This window comes from Piliocolobus tephrosceles, chromosome 19, assembly GCF_002776525.5.
Source record: "Piliocolobus tephrosceles isolate RC106 chromosome 19, ASM277652v3, whole genome shotgun sequence".
In the NCBI taxonomy this organism is placed as follows: Eukaryota; Metazoa; Chordata; class Mammalia; order Primates; family Cercopithecidae; genus Piliocolobus; species Piliocolobus tephrosceles.
Window position 1 is genome coordinate 46522108 of NC_045452.1, and position 14047 is coordinate 46536154.

The 14047-nt window shown below is 44.6% G+C and overlaps 1 protein-coding gene across 3 annotated transcripts in view; it reads right to left on the reverse strand.

Moving 5' to 3' along the window:
* Nucleotides 1-3149: 3149 nt before the first annotated feature.
* Nucleotides 3150-14047, reverse strand: part of EVA1C (eva-1 homolog C) — a 104070-nt gene continuing 93172 nt past the window's right edge. For all 3 annotated transcript variants that reach the window (XM_023190446.3, XM_023190444.3, XM_023190433.3), the window contains 2 exons: nucleotides 12416-12505; nucleotides 3150-3723 (listed from right to left, as the gene is read on the reverse strand). In XM_023190446.3, the coding sequence (XP_023046214.1) occupies nucleotides 3347-3723; nucleotides 12416-12505 (467 nt within the window). In that variant the 3' untranslated portion in view covers nucleotides 3150-3346. The remainder of the gene's footprint in view (nucleotides 3724-12415; nucleotides 12506-14047) is intronic.

Sequence of the window (14047 nt, forward strand, 5' to 3'; positions counted from 1 at the left end):
TTGCAATGAGCTGAGATCACGCCATTGCACTCCAGCCTGGGCAACAGAGCAAGACTCTCTCAAATAAATAAATAGACAGATAGATAGACAGACAGACAGACAGATTTCTCTCCAGTGACAGATTTAACCCTTCTCCCATTTGCCCTGAGAATACTCACAAGTGGCACTTGAGACTGTAGCGTTTACTCAGAGAGAATTTTCCAGGAAATCTCTATTTTATTATGATTTCTGCATTGCTCTTGTATATTGACTTTGGAAACAAAATACATTATTCTGTTTATAGCATTCTGCTTTTGGTAGTGGTATCTCCACTTACAGAGTAGAGTAATCCTCGATTGCTGAAAATGTCAAATCCTAGAAAATGTAGCATTCCCATGCCTGATGTTAACTTCATTCTCCAACAGTTGTTGGCTGAAGATTCATTTGATGGATTCGGTTTTTCTGAAATAGACGATTCTGATGTCAGTTCTGTTTAGAAATAACTCCAAGAACATTTTTTATATTTTATGTTCACATTGAAAATCAGTCAGATTTGCTTCAGCCTCAAGGTGTGTTTATGTAAAATTAAATGAGTGCTGACAGTGAGTCGCATATTTTTTTTCTAAACAGGAAAAGGAAAAGGGTTAAAACACATCATTCCCAGCCCCTTCAACTTCTCCCCATGGGAGAAATTCTGGTGCCTGGAAGTCCGGAGGAATTTCAGTCTCCACCCAAACCACCCCCAGCCCATCTGTGTGACACCTCTCTTGGCCAATCCCTGCTCTCCCACCTGCAGGGGGTCTGCGTAAGGGAAGCTTGCTTTGAAATTGGCAGGTGCAGAAGGTAGAAGAGGGGGTGTCATTCTGAGCCATCTTGACTTTCCCCTTCCTTCCACTGAGTGGACACACAGGATTTCCCACCAGCTCTGTAGGTGCTGCTTTGTGCTGGTGAAAAACGCCACACATGAAATGTTCACAGCAGCGCTATTCACAGTGGCCAAAGGAAACAGCCAATGTCACCAGCTGATGGTGGGATAAACAAACTGTGGGCTAGCCATACAATGGAATATTATTCAGCCATGAAAAGGAATGAACACATGCTATGCTTGCTACAACATGGATGGACCTTGAGGATGTCATGTTAAGTGAAATGAGGCAGTCACAAGAGACTACATATTGTGTGACCCCATCTACATGAACTATCCAGAACAGGCTAATCCATATAGTGACAGAAAGCAGATTGGTGTTTTCCAGGGGCTGGAGGGAGGGAGGAATGGGGAGTGACTGCTTAATGGGTAGAGAGTTTTCTTTTGGGGTGATGAAACATTTTGGAACTAGGTAGAGGTGGAATTTGCACAACATTGCGAATGGACTAAATGCCATTGAGAGAGTTAGTTTTACATTATGTGGGTTTCAACTCACTAAAAACGAATGCCACAGACCCTCTCCCCAGTCTGGGCAGCTGAGCCTCCTCACTCCACACCCACCCTCCTCTGCATCTTGCAGATAGGCCCTTCACCCTGATGGTCTGCAGGACTGAGAGAGACATGCCTTCTCTATACCTGTCACTGTAGGAGTTCACGTGGGAACTGCTATGTTTCCTGAGCACTCAGGATGAGTCAGTCTAAGCACTTCCCAGCTGTGTGACATGGGCCGGACGATACTTACCCTGGCAGCCTTCAGCTTCCTCATCTACGTATGTTTACAGGGTTAGTGATGATGAAGTAAGATAACGCAGAGAGAGCTCTTTGGTAGTAGACATATGAAAATTGCAATCATTTTAATATTCTAAGCCCCGGGGATTACTAGGACAAAAAAGAAAAAAAAAATACATGTTTTCTTATTTGATGCCACAGCTATAAGCCTCCTGTCTACCAGGGGGAGCCGTCTGCAGGAAACAATCATTAGTTCTCCCACTTGGGTCTGTTTTCTGAACTCTTTCTTCTGCTCCTCCACCCAGCCGTACCCCAGTGGGGTTTTTGGAGAGGTGGGAGCCAGCTCCACTTGATCCTGGCCCACAGCACTGTTAGGTACCCTGCTTGATGGCTTGATGCTGTTTTAAACTCTAAACCAGGAGTCAGCAACCTTTTTTCTATAGAAGGCAAGAAAGTAAATATTTTATGCTTTGCAAACCATACTTTACTTACAAAAACAGGTTACAGGCCAGATCCATCCTGCTGTCTGTTTTTGTACAACCTTTGAGTTAAGAATGGTTTTTTACATTTTTATTTATTTACTTTTATTGAAAAAAATTTTTAATTCAATAGAGGTAGGGTCTTACTATGTTGCCCAGGCTAGTCTCAAGCTCCTGGCCTCAGGCTTTTATATTTTTTAATGGTTGGTTTGGAAAAAAAAAAAAAAAAGAATGTGGAACATGTGAAAATAAAATGAAATTTAAATTTCAGTGTCCAAAAAGAACGTTTTATTGGAATACAGCCAAGTTCATTCATTATGTATTATCTGTGGCTGCTTTTGAGCTGCAATGGAGAGTTGAGTAATTGTGGCAGAGAGGATTTCACCCACAATGCCTAAAATACTTATCATCTTGCTTTTTTTTTTTTTTTTTTTTCTTTTTTTTGACAGAGTCTCTCACTCTGTCGTCCAGGTTGGTGTGCAGTGGCATGATCTCAGCTCACTGCAACCTCTGCCTCCTGGGTTCAAATGATTCTCCTGCCTCAGTCTCCCAAGTAGCTTGGATTACAGGCGCGTGCCACCACACCCTGCTAATTTTTTATTTTTTTGGTAGAGACAGGGTTTCACCATGTTGGCCAGGCTGGTCTCAAACTCCCGACCTCAAGTGATCCACCTGCCTTGGCCTCCCAAAGTGCTGGGATTACAGGTGTACTGTGCCTAGCCTATCATCATGCCTTTTAAGAAAAAATTTGCTAACCCTTGGTCTAAACAAGTCAGTGGCTAAAATCACTCATAAGCTCATGTTTGCTTAGTATCTGTATAGCTATTTTATGTGTATATATAGGAATCTTTTGTTTGCTCATCTGTAAAATGGGGATAAGAGTACCATCTCATGACATTGTGAGGACTGAATGACTCAGAACATGAAAAGCAGCTAGAATAGTGCCTGGCATTATAAGCGCTCAAAAAATGTAAATTCTAATTATGCATAGACTTATTAATGTATAGACACAAATTCAAATAAATACAGAAAACAAAGACTCTTCCCTCCTCATTTATTTTGGAATGTGCTGGAAACAGCTTGAAACATCCCTTTAATAGCTTCCTGGCTTCACGAGTGTTGGATGACATGACAAATTTTCCTTCATGGAAGGTACAGGTGAACCAGAACCGGAGGGGCATTTGGGATCCTTCCTTCTTCAGAAAGTGCGACCGCATTAAGATGCATGTGGTTTTCAGTAGAACTGGCCCATGTTTCTTGGGAGTGAGGTGTCCAAACCACTGTTCATCCATATTTCCTGAATGATTTGCTCCCTGCGCTCAATCCTTTCTGCAAGCTCTGCAGCTTCTATGGAACTGTAGACAGGATATGAAGTCCTACAGAACCCCGACAGTTCCCCTGGGAAATCAGACTCAGAGGAGTCCTCCTCCTCTTCTTCATCCTCGCTGTCCTCCTCGGCCTTGTCACTTCCTGGCACCAGCTGCTCCCTCCCCAGCTGCAACTTGCGGAAGTCCTTGGCACAGGACTCTCTGATGACCAGGGCACACAATGTGAGGGCCAGGCCGACGCCGACACTGGACACGAACAGCAGGGCAGCTCTCTCCGGGTGGGCTGCAGGAGGAAGAGAACGTGTCAGGAGCTGGGAGGAGCTGGCAGACTCCACCAATGCCAAGTCCCACAGAAACAGATGTCTGCCCAAGCAGGGGGCTAATGAAGAATGCCAGTCCAGCATCTTTGAGACTGTCTACACCAAAATCATCATATATCCCCACTGACATTTTTTTTAAAAAAGCTTTTGAGCCTATGGAGTCAATATATGTATGTGTAGGAGAAAAACACACAGCAGGGGGGTCAGGAGCCAGACTCCTCTGAGTTCAAACTCAGGTCTGCCACTCACTAGCTGTGTGATTTGGGGCAAGTTTCATAATCTTTCTGTGCCTTAGTTTCCTCATCTGTAAAATGGGGCATATAGTATCTTCTACCACAGAGTCGTTACAGTGAAATGAGTTAATTCCTAAAAAGCTCTTAGAATATTTACTGACACATAGTAAATGCTCAATAAAGTGTTGCTATTAGTAGTAGTAGTAGAGGTAGCTCATGAAGAATTAATTTATGTGTGAAGTATGTATGTGAACCTAAGTAATAATATAATAGATGTCAGCAAAACTTTATTCTATTCTTTTTCAGATTAAAAAGTAAATATAAATATACAGTCATCCGTTGGTATCTGTGGGGGACTGGTTCCAGGACCCTACCCCATACACTCCCAGGCTACGAAAATTCACAGACGCTTGAGTCACTTATATGAAATAGCACAGAATTTGCATAAAACCTAAGCACATTCTCCCCTATTCTTTAAATCACTTCTAGATTACTTGTAATAGCTAATGCAATGGAAATGCTAGGTAAGTAGTTGTTATCATGTATTGTTTTGGGGATAATGACAGGAAAAAAAGTCTGTACATTTTTGGTATAGATGCAACTATCTATTTTAAAAAGATATTTTCAATCTGAGATTGGTTGAACCCACAGATGTGGAACCCACGGATACAGAAGGCCAACTGTAATATAAAATACAAAAATATGCTGGGTGTCGTGGCTCACATCGGTAATCCCAACACTTTGGGAGGCCAAGGTGGGTGGATCGCTTGAGCTCAAGGGTTCAAGACCAGCTTGAGCAACATGGTGAAACCCCATGTCTATTTAAAAAAAATACCAAAATATAGCTGGGCCTGGTGGTGTGTGCTTGTAGTCCCAGCTACTAGGGAAGCTGAGGTGGGAGGATTGCTTGAGCCTGGGAGGTCAAGATTGCATCACTGTACTCCAGCCCAGGTAATAGTGTGAGACCCTGCCTCAAAGAAAAAAAAAAAAAAATCAAAATAAAACAAATAATATAAATATGTATATCATTTATAAATATTAATAATATGGTAAGTATCATAATACTATATTATTGTAAGGAATATACAGATAGAAGCCTGTATATTGTAAGTAATATGCAGATTGAAGCCTCATCTCTCCTGGCTTCATTTTCATCTTCCTCCCCTTTGAATTCCCCTCCTTTCCTCCCCGTCCTGCAGCCCTCCTCTCCCCCGAAATCTTTGAGCCACTGTCCTCTCCAAACCCTCTCCTTCTGTGGTGCTGTTAGGGCTTTCAAGGTGGGCCGCAACTCAACTTCTCTGTCTTGGAAAACATAAACTTTGAGCCCCACTGGCAGTGATGCTGCCGACCTCAAGGAGTGCTGAGTGTGAGGAAACGGAATCCCATCCATTTATAGTCTTTTCCAGCCACCCATGGTCAGGCCAGGGACAGATCTGGACAGAAACAATTCCATCCAGCTCAAGCCTGAGGTACAATGGTCATCCATGGCCCCCTCCCCTTCTCTCCCAGTGGTGGTGTTGTGGGAGGGGCCAGGTACCCAGGGCAGACAGAGTAGGGTGCAAGAACTGGCTCTGCCACAGCAGAGCAATCAATTCCAGCAGTCAATTCCACCAGTGACTTAAGCAGCAAGTGAAAGAAGTCCAATGGGGACGTTTCAGGTTCCAAGAAGGGAGCAGGTTGCCACAGCGGGTAACTATGGACTTGCTACTGTACCTCTTTTTTCATATTTTGAGGATGCCATGTGGACTGAATTAAATTACCCATAATCCTTAGAACATGAGACATTCTCTTCATTGGTCAATACATAGCCCTACTTTATGTCTATGTAATGAATTACTTTTTAATACTGTAATTAGCATCAGTGCTATGAACGAACACCTGTATAGCAGTGAGGCCTTGACCACACCTGTGTCTAACCTGTGCTTCCCCATCCCCCAGCCTCCCTCTTAAGGTGACTACCACCTGAATTCCATGCTCCTTACTCCCCTGTTTCCTTTTTTATATAGTTTTATTTTCCATCTCTATTCCTAAAATTTTATTTAAAGGGTATAATATTATAGTCAGTGTTGGAAACTTGGTGTGTTTTCTTTTTAACTTAATATCATATCGCTGTATAATATTTCATTGTCTTGACTATAATGTAGTTTATTCATCCACTCTCCTGCTGGTGGATTAGGAACTGTTTATTCACCTGCTCTCTTGCTGTTGTCAGGTTTCTGCTTTTGTGGATGATCATGAGCATTCTTGTAAATGTCCCTGGTCAACACCCGTAAGCGTTTCTCTTGGGTACTACCCTAGGAGGTAATTGATGGGCTTAGGGCATGTGAGTTTCAGTTTTCAGAACTACTGCCAACATGGTGTTCAAAGTGGCTGCAATGTGTAAGAAATCCTGTCAGTCCTCATCTTCTCCAGCACTTGGCTCACATAGACTTTTACATTTTTTTCCAATCACATGGGTATAGAATTGTAACTTATGATGGTCCCCAGATCTGTACCCATCTTCAAATGCTTATTTATTTCCTCTTCTCCAAATGCTGGCTTATGTCACATACCCATTTTTTTCTGAGTTGCCTGTGCTTTTCCTCTTACATATAAAAGATGGAGTTTTGCTCTGTCGCCCAGGCTGGAGTGTAAGGGGCATGATCTTGGATCACTGCAACCTCCGGCCCCCGCCCCAGGTTCAAGTGATTCTCCTGCCTCAGCTTCCCAAGTGGCTGGGATTGCAGGTGTATACCACCACACCAGCTAATTTTTGTATTTTTAGTAGAGACAGGGTTTGCTATGTTGGCCAGGCTGGTCTCGAACTCCTGACCTCAGGTGATCTGCTCAGCTTCCCAAAGTGCTGGGATCATAGGTGTGAGCCACTGTGGCGTGAGCCACCGTGCCCAGCCCAAGGATGTGTATATTTTCTATAGACTCTTGATGATAATCCTTTGACAGCAAATACATTGTGAATATATATATATATATATATAGAGAGAGAGAGAGAGAGAGAGAGAGACAAAGAGGAGGAGTATCTCCCTTTGACACCCAGGCTGGAGTGCAGTGGCACAATCATAGCCTGCTGCAGCCTTGAATTCCTGGGCTCAAACAATCCTCTCACCTCAGCCTCCTTAGAAGCTTAGGCGAGGGAAGAGGCCATCTGCAAGTACAGATGTACTACCATGCCAAGCTAACTTTTTATTATATTTTTTTGTAAAGGTGAGGTCTGACTTTGTTGCCCAGGCTGGTCTTAAACTCCTGGCTGAAAGTGATCCTCCTGCCTTGGCCTCCCCAAGTGCTGGGATTACAGGTGTGAGCCATGGCATCTGGTGTGACTATCTCCTGGTAGGTGCCTTATACTTTCACTTTCATTAAGATGTCTTTCGACCTTGTGACATTATCTGAAAAACAGGATGAAACACTGTTCTGCTCCATCTTCCCTGCAGGCACTTGGTCCCCATCCTCCTCTCTTGCCCCCCTTTTCTAGTGAATGGCCAGATAGGAACTATTGCAGATTTTATGGGCCATATGGTCTCTGTTGCAAATATAACAACTCTGCTGTTGTAGTGCAGAAACAACCACAGACCATATATAAACCATCTTTCCTGCAACCCCTCTTGTTGTAGCCAAGTCACTTGTGCAAACTTGGCTGGGACCCCAGGTTCAGGCCAGGGCTCTCTCTATGGCCCCAGGCTTTACACTAAGGGCATGTCAACTGTTCGCTAGAATCACTTGGACTACTTTATACTTTTGTGACTCCTTTCCCTATTCTGTATTCTGGAAAAACAAAGTTCTCCTTGTGATTGAACAGAATCTTCACACTGTGTTATTGCTGGCATTGTTCTAAATTTAGCCTTGGTTCATCCCTGGCTGGAGTGAATGACTTTAATTTGATCAGCTGCTGTACACCCTTGGGAGCCTCCGAAGGAGGACCTATGGCCTTTAAGGCTCCTTTCCACCCTTAGATCCTGACTTGGGGCCAACACACGCTCCAGCTTGTTCATGTCCAGATAAGACACCCAGAGGCCATGGCTAGGGTTCTCCCTGTCGGGGCCCTATTGCCGTTGAGAGGATCAAGGCAGCAGTCAGGGCCTTAGGGCTGTCCAGAAGAAAGCACAAAGTGTACCAGGTGCTAGTCTGACAGCACTTAGGGATATGACAGAAACCTTCTGTCATAAAATCAGATGTTGGAGACCGTGGGAACACATCCGAATCCACATCTCCGTGAGTAGGTGGTGCTGATTTCCAGTGGTCCTCCCTGGTGGGGGATCATGTAGCTCTGACTCTGCAGTGTGTTGTTGTGTTTCTCTTTCAGTATGAGCTTGTCTGAGGCCCTAGAGTTCCTCCTTATGAAACAATGATGCCTCCCAACACAGGACATCCCAGGCTGCAAGACTGTCCCTTCTGCCCAGTTTCTGCACTCCTGTGCCCCCAAAGCTCACAGCAGGGCCTGCCAGAGGCTGACAACACATCTGTCACTATCCCAAGGGGATAGGGACTACAATGGAAATATTAGGCCACAAAAGGCATGCATGCAGGCACATAGGACGTAAACACCCAAAGCCAGATGTCAATGAAACAGTAATTGGGTGGAATGGGAGAGGTCATATTCTCATGCAAGACTGTCTAAATAAATAAGTCCCCTTGGGCACAATCTGCCAGGGGACAATGGCTCACGCTGAGCCAGTTAGTAAACTGCCTCGCTAAGAACTTCCAGCATACTTACACATACAGATACACACATGCATGCACACACCTGCATGCATACACACCCACACACATGCAGGCACACATACAGATACACACATACAGATACAGCAAACACACAAGCATGCACACACACAAAGACATGCATGCACACACACATGCACATGCATACAGACATACACATACAACACACATATACACACATGCACACCACACAGATACACACACATGCAAACACACGTGCACATGCACAGATACACATGCACACAGACGTGCACATACACATGCACACATACAGACACACAGATGCACACACACCCACACAGACACATGCATACACACATGCACACACACATGCACACAGGCACCTACACACACACATGCACACATACACATCATTCCTCCTTTTCCATTTCTCTAATTTCCCATCTTTTTCTATGAGCTTCCTCAGACTCATGATCTTCATTCTAGAATGAATTCAGGGAGTAAGTCCGCATTATTGAAATGCCAGTAAATTCAAACATTCCTACAAAGCTTTTTCAGTGTTGAGAAAACCATCTTACAGGTCATTCAAATGGCCCCAGGAGACACTGTTCACAAGGGACTCTTAGACATCCTCCTGTCTCTTCCATCAACCTCTGTGCTTTAATATCAGGGGACAAACCTCTTGATTTTGGTTTCTCATCTCCTTGTCCCCATGAACACTGGACTACACTACTGTGTCAAAGCCACTTGCAGCCTGACCTGGGAAATGTACTTTTGGATTCACTCCATTTGCCACCTATTTGGGTGGTTTGGGCTGGAAACTGCCCTGCTTACACTCTTGGCTCCCCGCTGCTCCTGCTTTGGGGGTGCCTAGAGACCTCAGCTCAGCCCGTGGGTCACATCCCCCCAGTGGGGCCAGGGATGTGACTGAGAGTTGTCTGGGCACCTCTCTCCAGCAGCAGTGAGGATGGAGCTCTGCGCTGTGTGACACTGGCTGGTGGCCACTGCCTGTTCAGGTCGAAATGGCCCAGCCTGATGTCCACATGCACTTCTGTGGCACAGTGTCCTGCAGACCCCCGAGCATGTGCTGCATGTTTCCCACCTCTAGAGTGGCCACCCAGACAGTGACACAGACACACCAAGAAAACCCACAGGCAAGTCCAGAGGTGCCCGTTCCACTAGGACCTTGTGAGCCTCCATGATTTGAGTCACGAGCTTCTTGTGGTGATTTCATTTAGCTAACATCCAACACAGTGCATTTAGAGACTCTTTCTCTTGGACATTATATGGAGGCATGGTCATGGCTTGCTGAGATCCATGTCCCAAAACATCCCTCAGTAAAACCAAATAACAGCTCATCAAGTCCTTACATTTTTTAAAATTTGACGTCTTATAAATAGCATATATTGGATGACAATAAGGCACAGGAAAATGCTCATAAGCCCAGATCAGCAGTCGTCATTCAACTGTTCTGACTGTGCACCTGTTCTGTACCAGCACCACATCCTAGATGCAGGGACACGACACGAAATAAGATGACAAAGCACCTGCCCCTGTGGAGCTGAGCTTCTAGCAGGACAGACAATCACTAAAAAATAACTCTATCCTGTGGTTTCTGGGAATGACAGTCACATATAAAAGGATAGAAAGGGATGGAGGCAAGCTAATTTAGACAACTCAGGATCAGAGTGGGAAGGTGGCTGCATCCCTCAAAATTCAGAGTAGCTGGAGTGCAAGTCTTGTATTAGCTGAGCCGGAATCCTGGCCCTGCTGCTGTCCATAGTGTCCTCAGGGAAATGGCTCAACTCCTCTGACCACTGGCTTCAAGTGCAGAACAGGGGACCAGAGTCCCATCTTTCAGTGTTGTGGCTATGGACTGAATTGTGTTCCCCCCAGTGCACTCATTAGGAGTTAATTAAGGTTAAAGGAGGTCATAAGGGTGGAGTCCTAATCTGATAGGATTGGTGGTTTTATAAAAAGAAGAGATGTCTCTGTCTCCATCTCTCCTCCCCTCTGCCATGTGAGGACATAGCAAGAAGGCTGCTGTCCACAAGCCAGGAAGACAGCCCTCACCAGAAAGTGATTGGTGAATATTTTCATCATGAACTGGCCTCCAGAATGGTGAGAAAATCAATGTCTGTTATTTAGGCCATCCGGTCTCGGGTACTTTGTTATGGCAGCTGGGCTGGCCAAGGCAGTTGTTGAGAGGAATCGACAAGGTAGTTGGGATAAAGCACACAGCACGGCCACAGCTCACTGAGCACAATGTCAGTCTTGTTCCCCTTCAATCATTATTCTCTGACTGGAGGATTTTCATGATGGCTTTTCTCCAAGAAGCTCCCCAGGGACTTTGTAAATATGGGGATATTTTTGACAATAAAAATCCTTACAGTTCTTAACATTGACAATGATCAGGAACAGCAAGACATGAAAATGAGAAGGTGGCTAGAAAAGAGAGGACCCGCAGAAGAAACCAACAACCACTCAACACACATAGGAGGAATCCTGATGCAGGAGGACAATAGAACAGCAGCGGACCCCAAGACTGAACTCTGCATCTCATGTATTGAGATCATTCCCTGATATGGTTTGGCTGTGTCCCCACCCAAATCTCATCTTGAATTGTAGCTCCCATAATCCGCATGTCATGGGAGGGACGTGGTGGGAGGTAATTGAATCCTGGGGGAGGCTCTTTCCCCTGCTGTTCTCGTGATAGTGAAAAAGTCTCACAAGATCTGATGGTTTTATAAAGGGAAGTTCCCCTGCACAAGCTCTCTTGCCTGCCGCCATGTGAGATGTGACTTTGCTCCTCATTCGCCTTCCACCAAAATTGTGGGGCCTCCCTAGCCATGTGGAACTGTGAGTCCATTACACCTTTTTCCTTTATAAATTACCCAGCCTCAGGTATGTCTTTATTAGCAGCATGAGAACAGACAAATACATTCCCTAAGCCTCTATTTTCCTCTGAGACAGGCTTACCCCAAATAGCCCTATCTTTGCATCTTTGCAGGCCTCAAATAGTAATACTGTTATGTGTTACATTAACATGTATTTTACTGAAGGTCTCTGGTTTTTGTCTCTCTGAACGTAGCCAGGCATTGCTGAAACTTGCAGATGACATTCCAAAATGCGTTCTATCTTAAGATAAGCAGAGAGAGTGGTGAGGAAAAATTGTACACACCTTCCCCTCAATGAAGACATCCCCACAGTGTGGTCAGCCTTGGTATAAGCCTTTTGGCTCTGTTAATTCATGAGGGCTGAGTCTGACTGATCCTCATGGAGAAGATTAACAAGGGAATCCTTGGCAACCATTAGGAATAACACTCATGACCCAGAAAGTGGCTCTGTCTTCATGGGGCATGATCTGTCTTGTTTACTAAGTGACCTTCTGGCTCATTTTTCTTCCAGCCAGGGTTGGAATTCAATAATCCTAGTTCCTTCCCAAATTTTAGAGCTGGGAAATGCATTCCTTGGGTTTCTACTTTTCAAAGGCAAAAAACATCTGTGGAGCTCAACTCCTAAACAGTATGACTTTGTCTGTTTCTGTGGTTCTCTTGCTGGCTGCCTGGTTGCGACTGTGCCTGAACTCAGGCCTCTCTGTTTCTGAATCTTAGAAGTGGTGGTTGGCATGTCACACTTGAAGTCATCGTCCTTTAGTTATCTGAGTGTTATAATTGAACAGCACATTTATTAACAAGACTTTAGTAAATCCATCAGCATTCTAGGAAGCTTTGATTCATTGACTTACCTCTAATGTAAGCAAAGGCTGCCAGAGAGTTGCTAACAAGAATTCCATCTTTCCTCAGAATCTTCGATTCGCTTGGGTCAAAGTTTATACCTGTTTCGTGAAATATGCAAAACCAATTAATCACAGCTGTTCATAGTTCACCTATTCTAAGAGACCCCTGCTGCTCCTACCCCAGGGACTGCCAGAATAATTAAAAGTCGTGGAAATCAAATAAATAGGCCTCTGGCTAAATTATGGAAGATTAACCCAGGAAGAGCATGTATTAAATAGTAAGCAGTCCCTGAAAATATTAAAGTACAAAAAGGATTAGAAATTGTTTTAAGTGTTGGTTGCAACTTCAGGTGCTGGTTTTCCACTCCACTGTAGAAGGGAACAAATGGACTTTCCCATCCTAAAGACAGTGACATTCATCATGCCCCTCAGAGCCTTAATAACATCTCGCTTTATTTTATTTATTTATTTATTTATTTATTTATTTATTTATTTACTTACTTACTTATTTATTTATTTTTGAGATGGAGTTTCACTCTTTTTGCCCAGGCTGGAGTGCAATGGCACGATCTCATCTCACTGCAACCTCTACCTCCTGGGTTCAAGTGATTCTCCTGCCTCAGCCTCCTGAGTAGCTGGGATTACAGGCACATGCCACCACACCCAGCAAATTTTTGTATTTTTATTAGAGATGGGGCTTCACCATGTTGGCCAGGTTGTTCTCAAACTCCTGACCTCAGGTGATCTGCCCACCTCGGCCTCCCAAAGTGCTGGGATAACAGGCATGAGCCACCACGCCTGGCCAATAATATCTCACTTTAAGCATGGAGTTGCTGTCCGCTGTGTGGCCAGAGATAAAACAAGCCTCCATTACAGAGGGAGGTTGTATTGGTCTACTCTTTTTTGGAAACAACAGCAAAATGTGGGGCAAATCTGCTTGTAGATCCTGGTTGCACTGCTGGATGGAGCTTAGCAAGCCTGTGATGGGGTAGTCTGGTGGCTTGGGGGACTCCTAGCCATGTCAGACAGGACAGATGGCTTGGAGAAGAGATGGCACAGCGCTGGCTTTCAGGCCTCCACTGCAGGAGGACCAGGCGGTTTATGGATCGGGTGGGAACCCTGTCAGAAAAATAAGTGGAGGCTGGGTGCGGTAGCTTACGCCTGTCATCCCAGCGCCTTGGGAGGATGAGGTGGGTGGATCGCTTGAGCCTAAGAGTTCGAGACCAGCCAGGGCAACGTGGCAAAGCCCTGTCTTTACAAAAATAATAATAATAGTTAATTAATGAGTTAATCTTTTTAAAAAAGAAAGAGAAGTGGAGCTGAGAAACACAGAGCCTGCCAGAAAGTCAAGGTGACCAGCTAGAAGGACACAGAAGAACATTATCAATGGTTCTCTCTGAGCTTTTGGACTGGGGTGCTTTGGTGTGTTTTTCATATCAAGCATACTTTACTTTTATACTTAGGGTGGAAAGATCTAATACATATAATAAAGGTAACACAAGACAAAACTCTCACCAAAGCCTAACATCTTAGATGCTCTACCGGATCTCTGCAGTTTCTATTAGGGACCCCATGGGTTTGGATTCCATTCTAGATTTGATAAGAAAATCCAAATGCTCAACCTCCTCTACTCCCCACCCC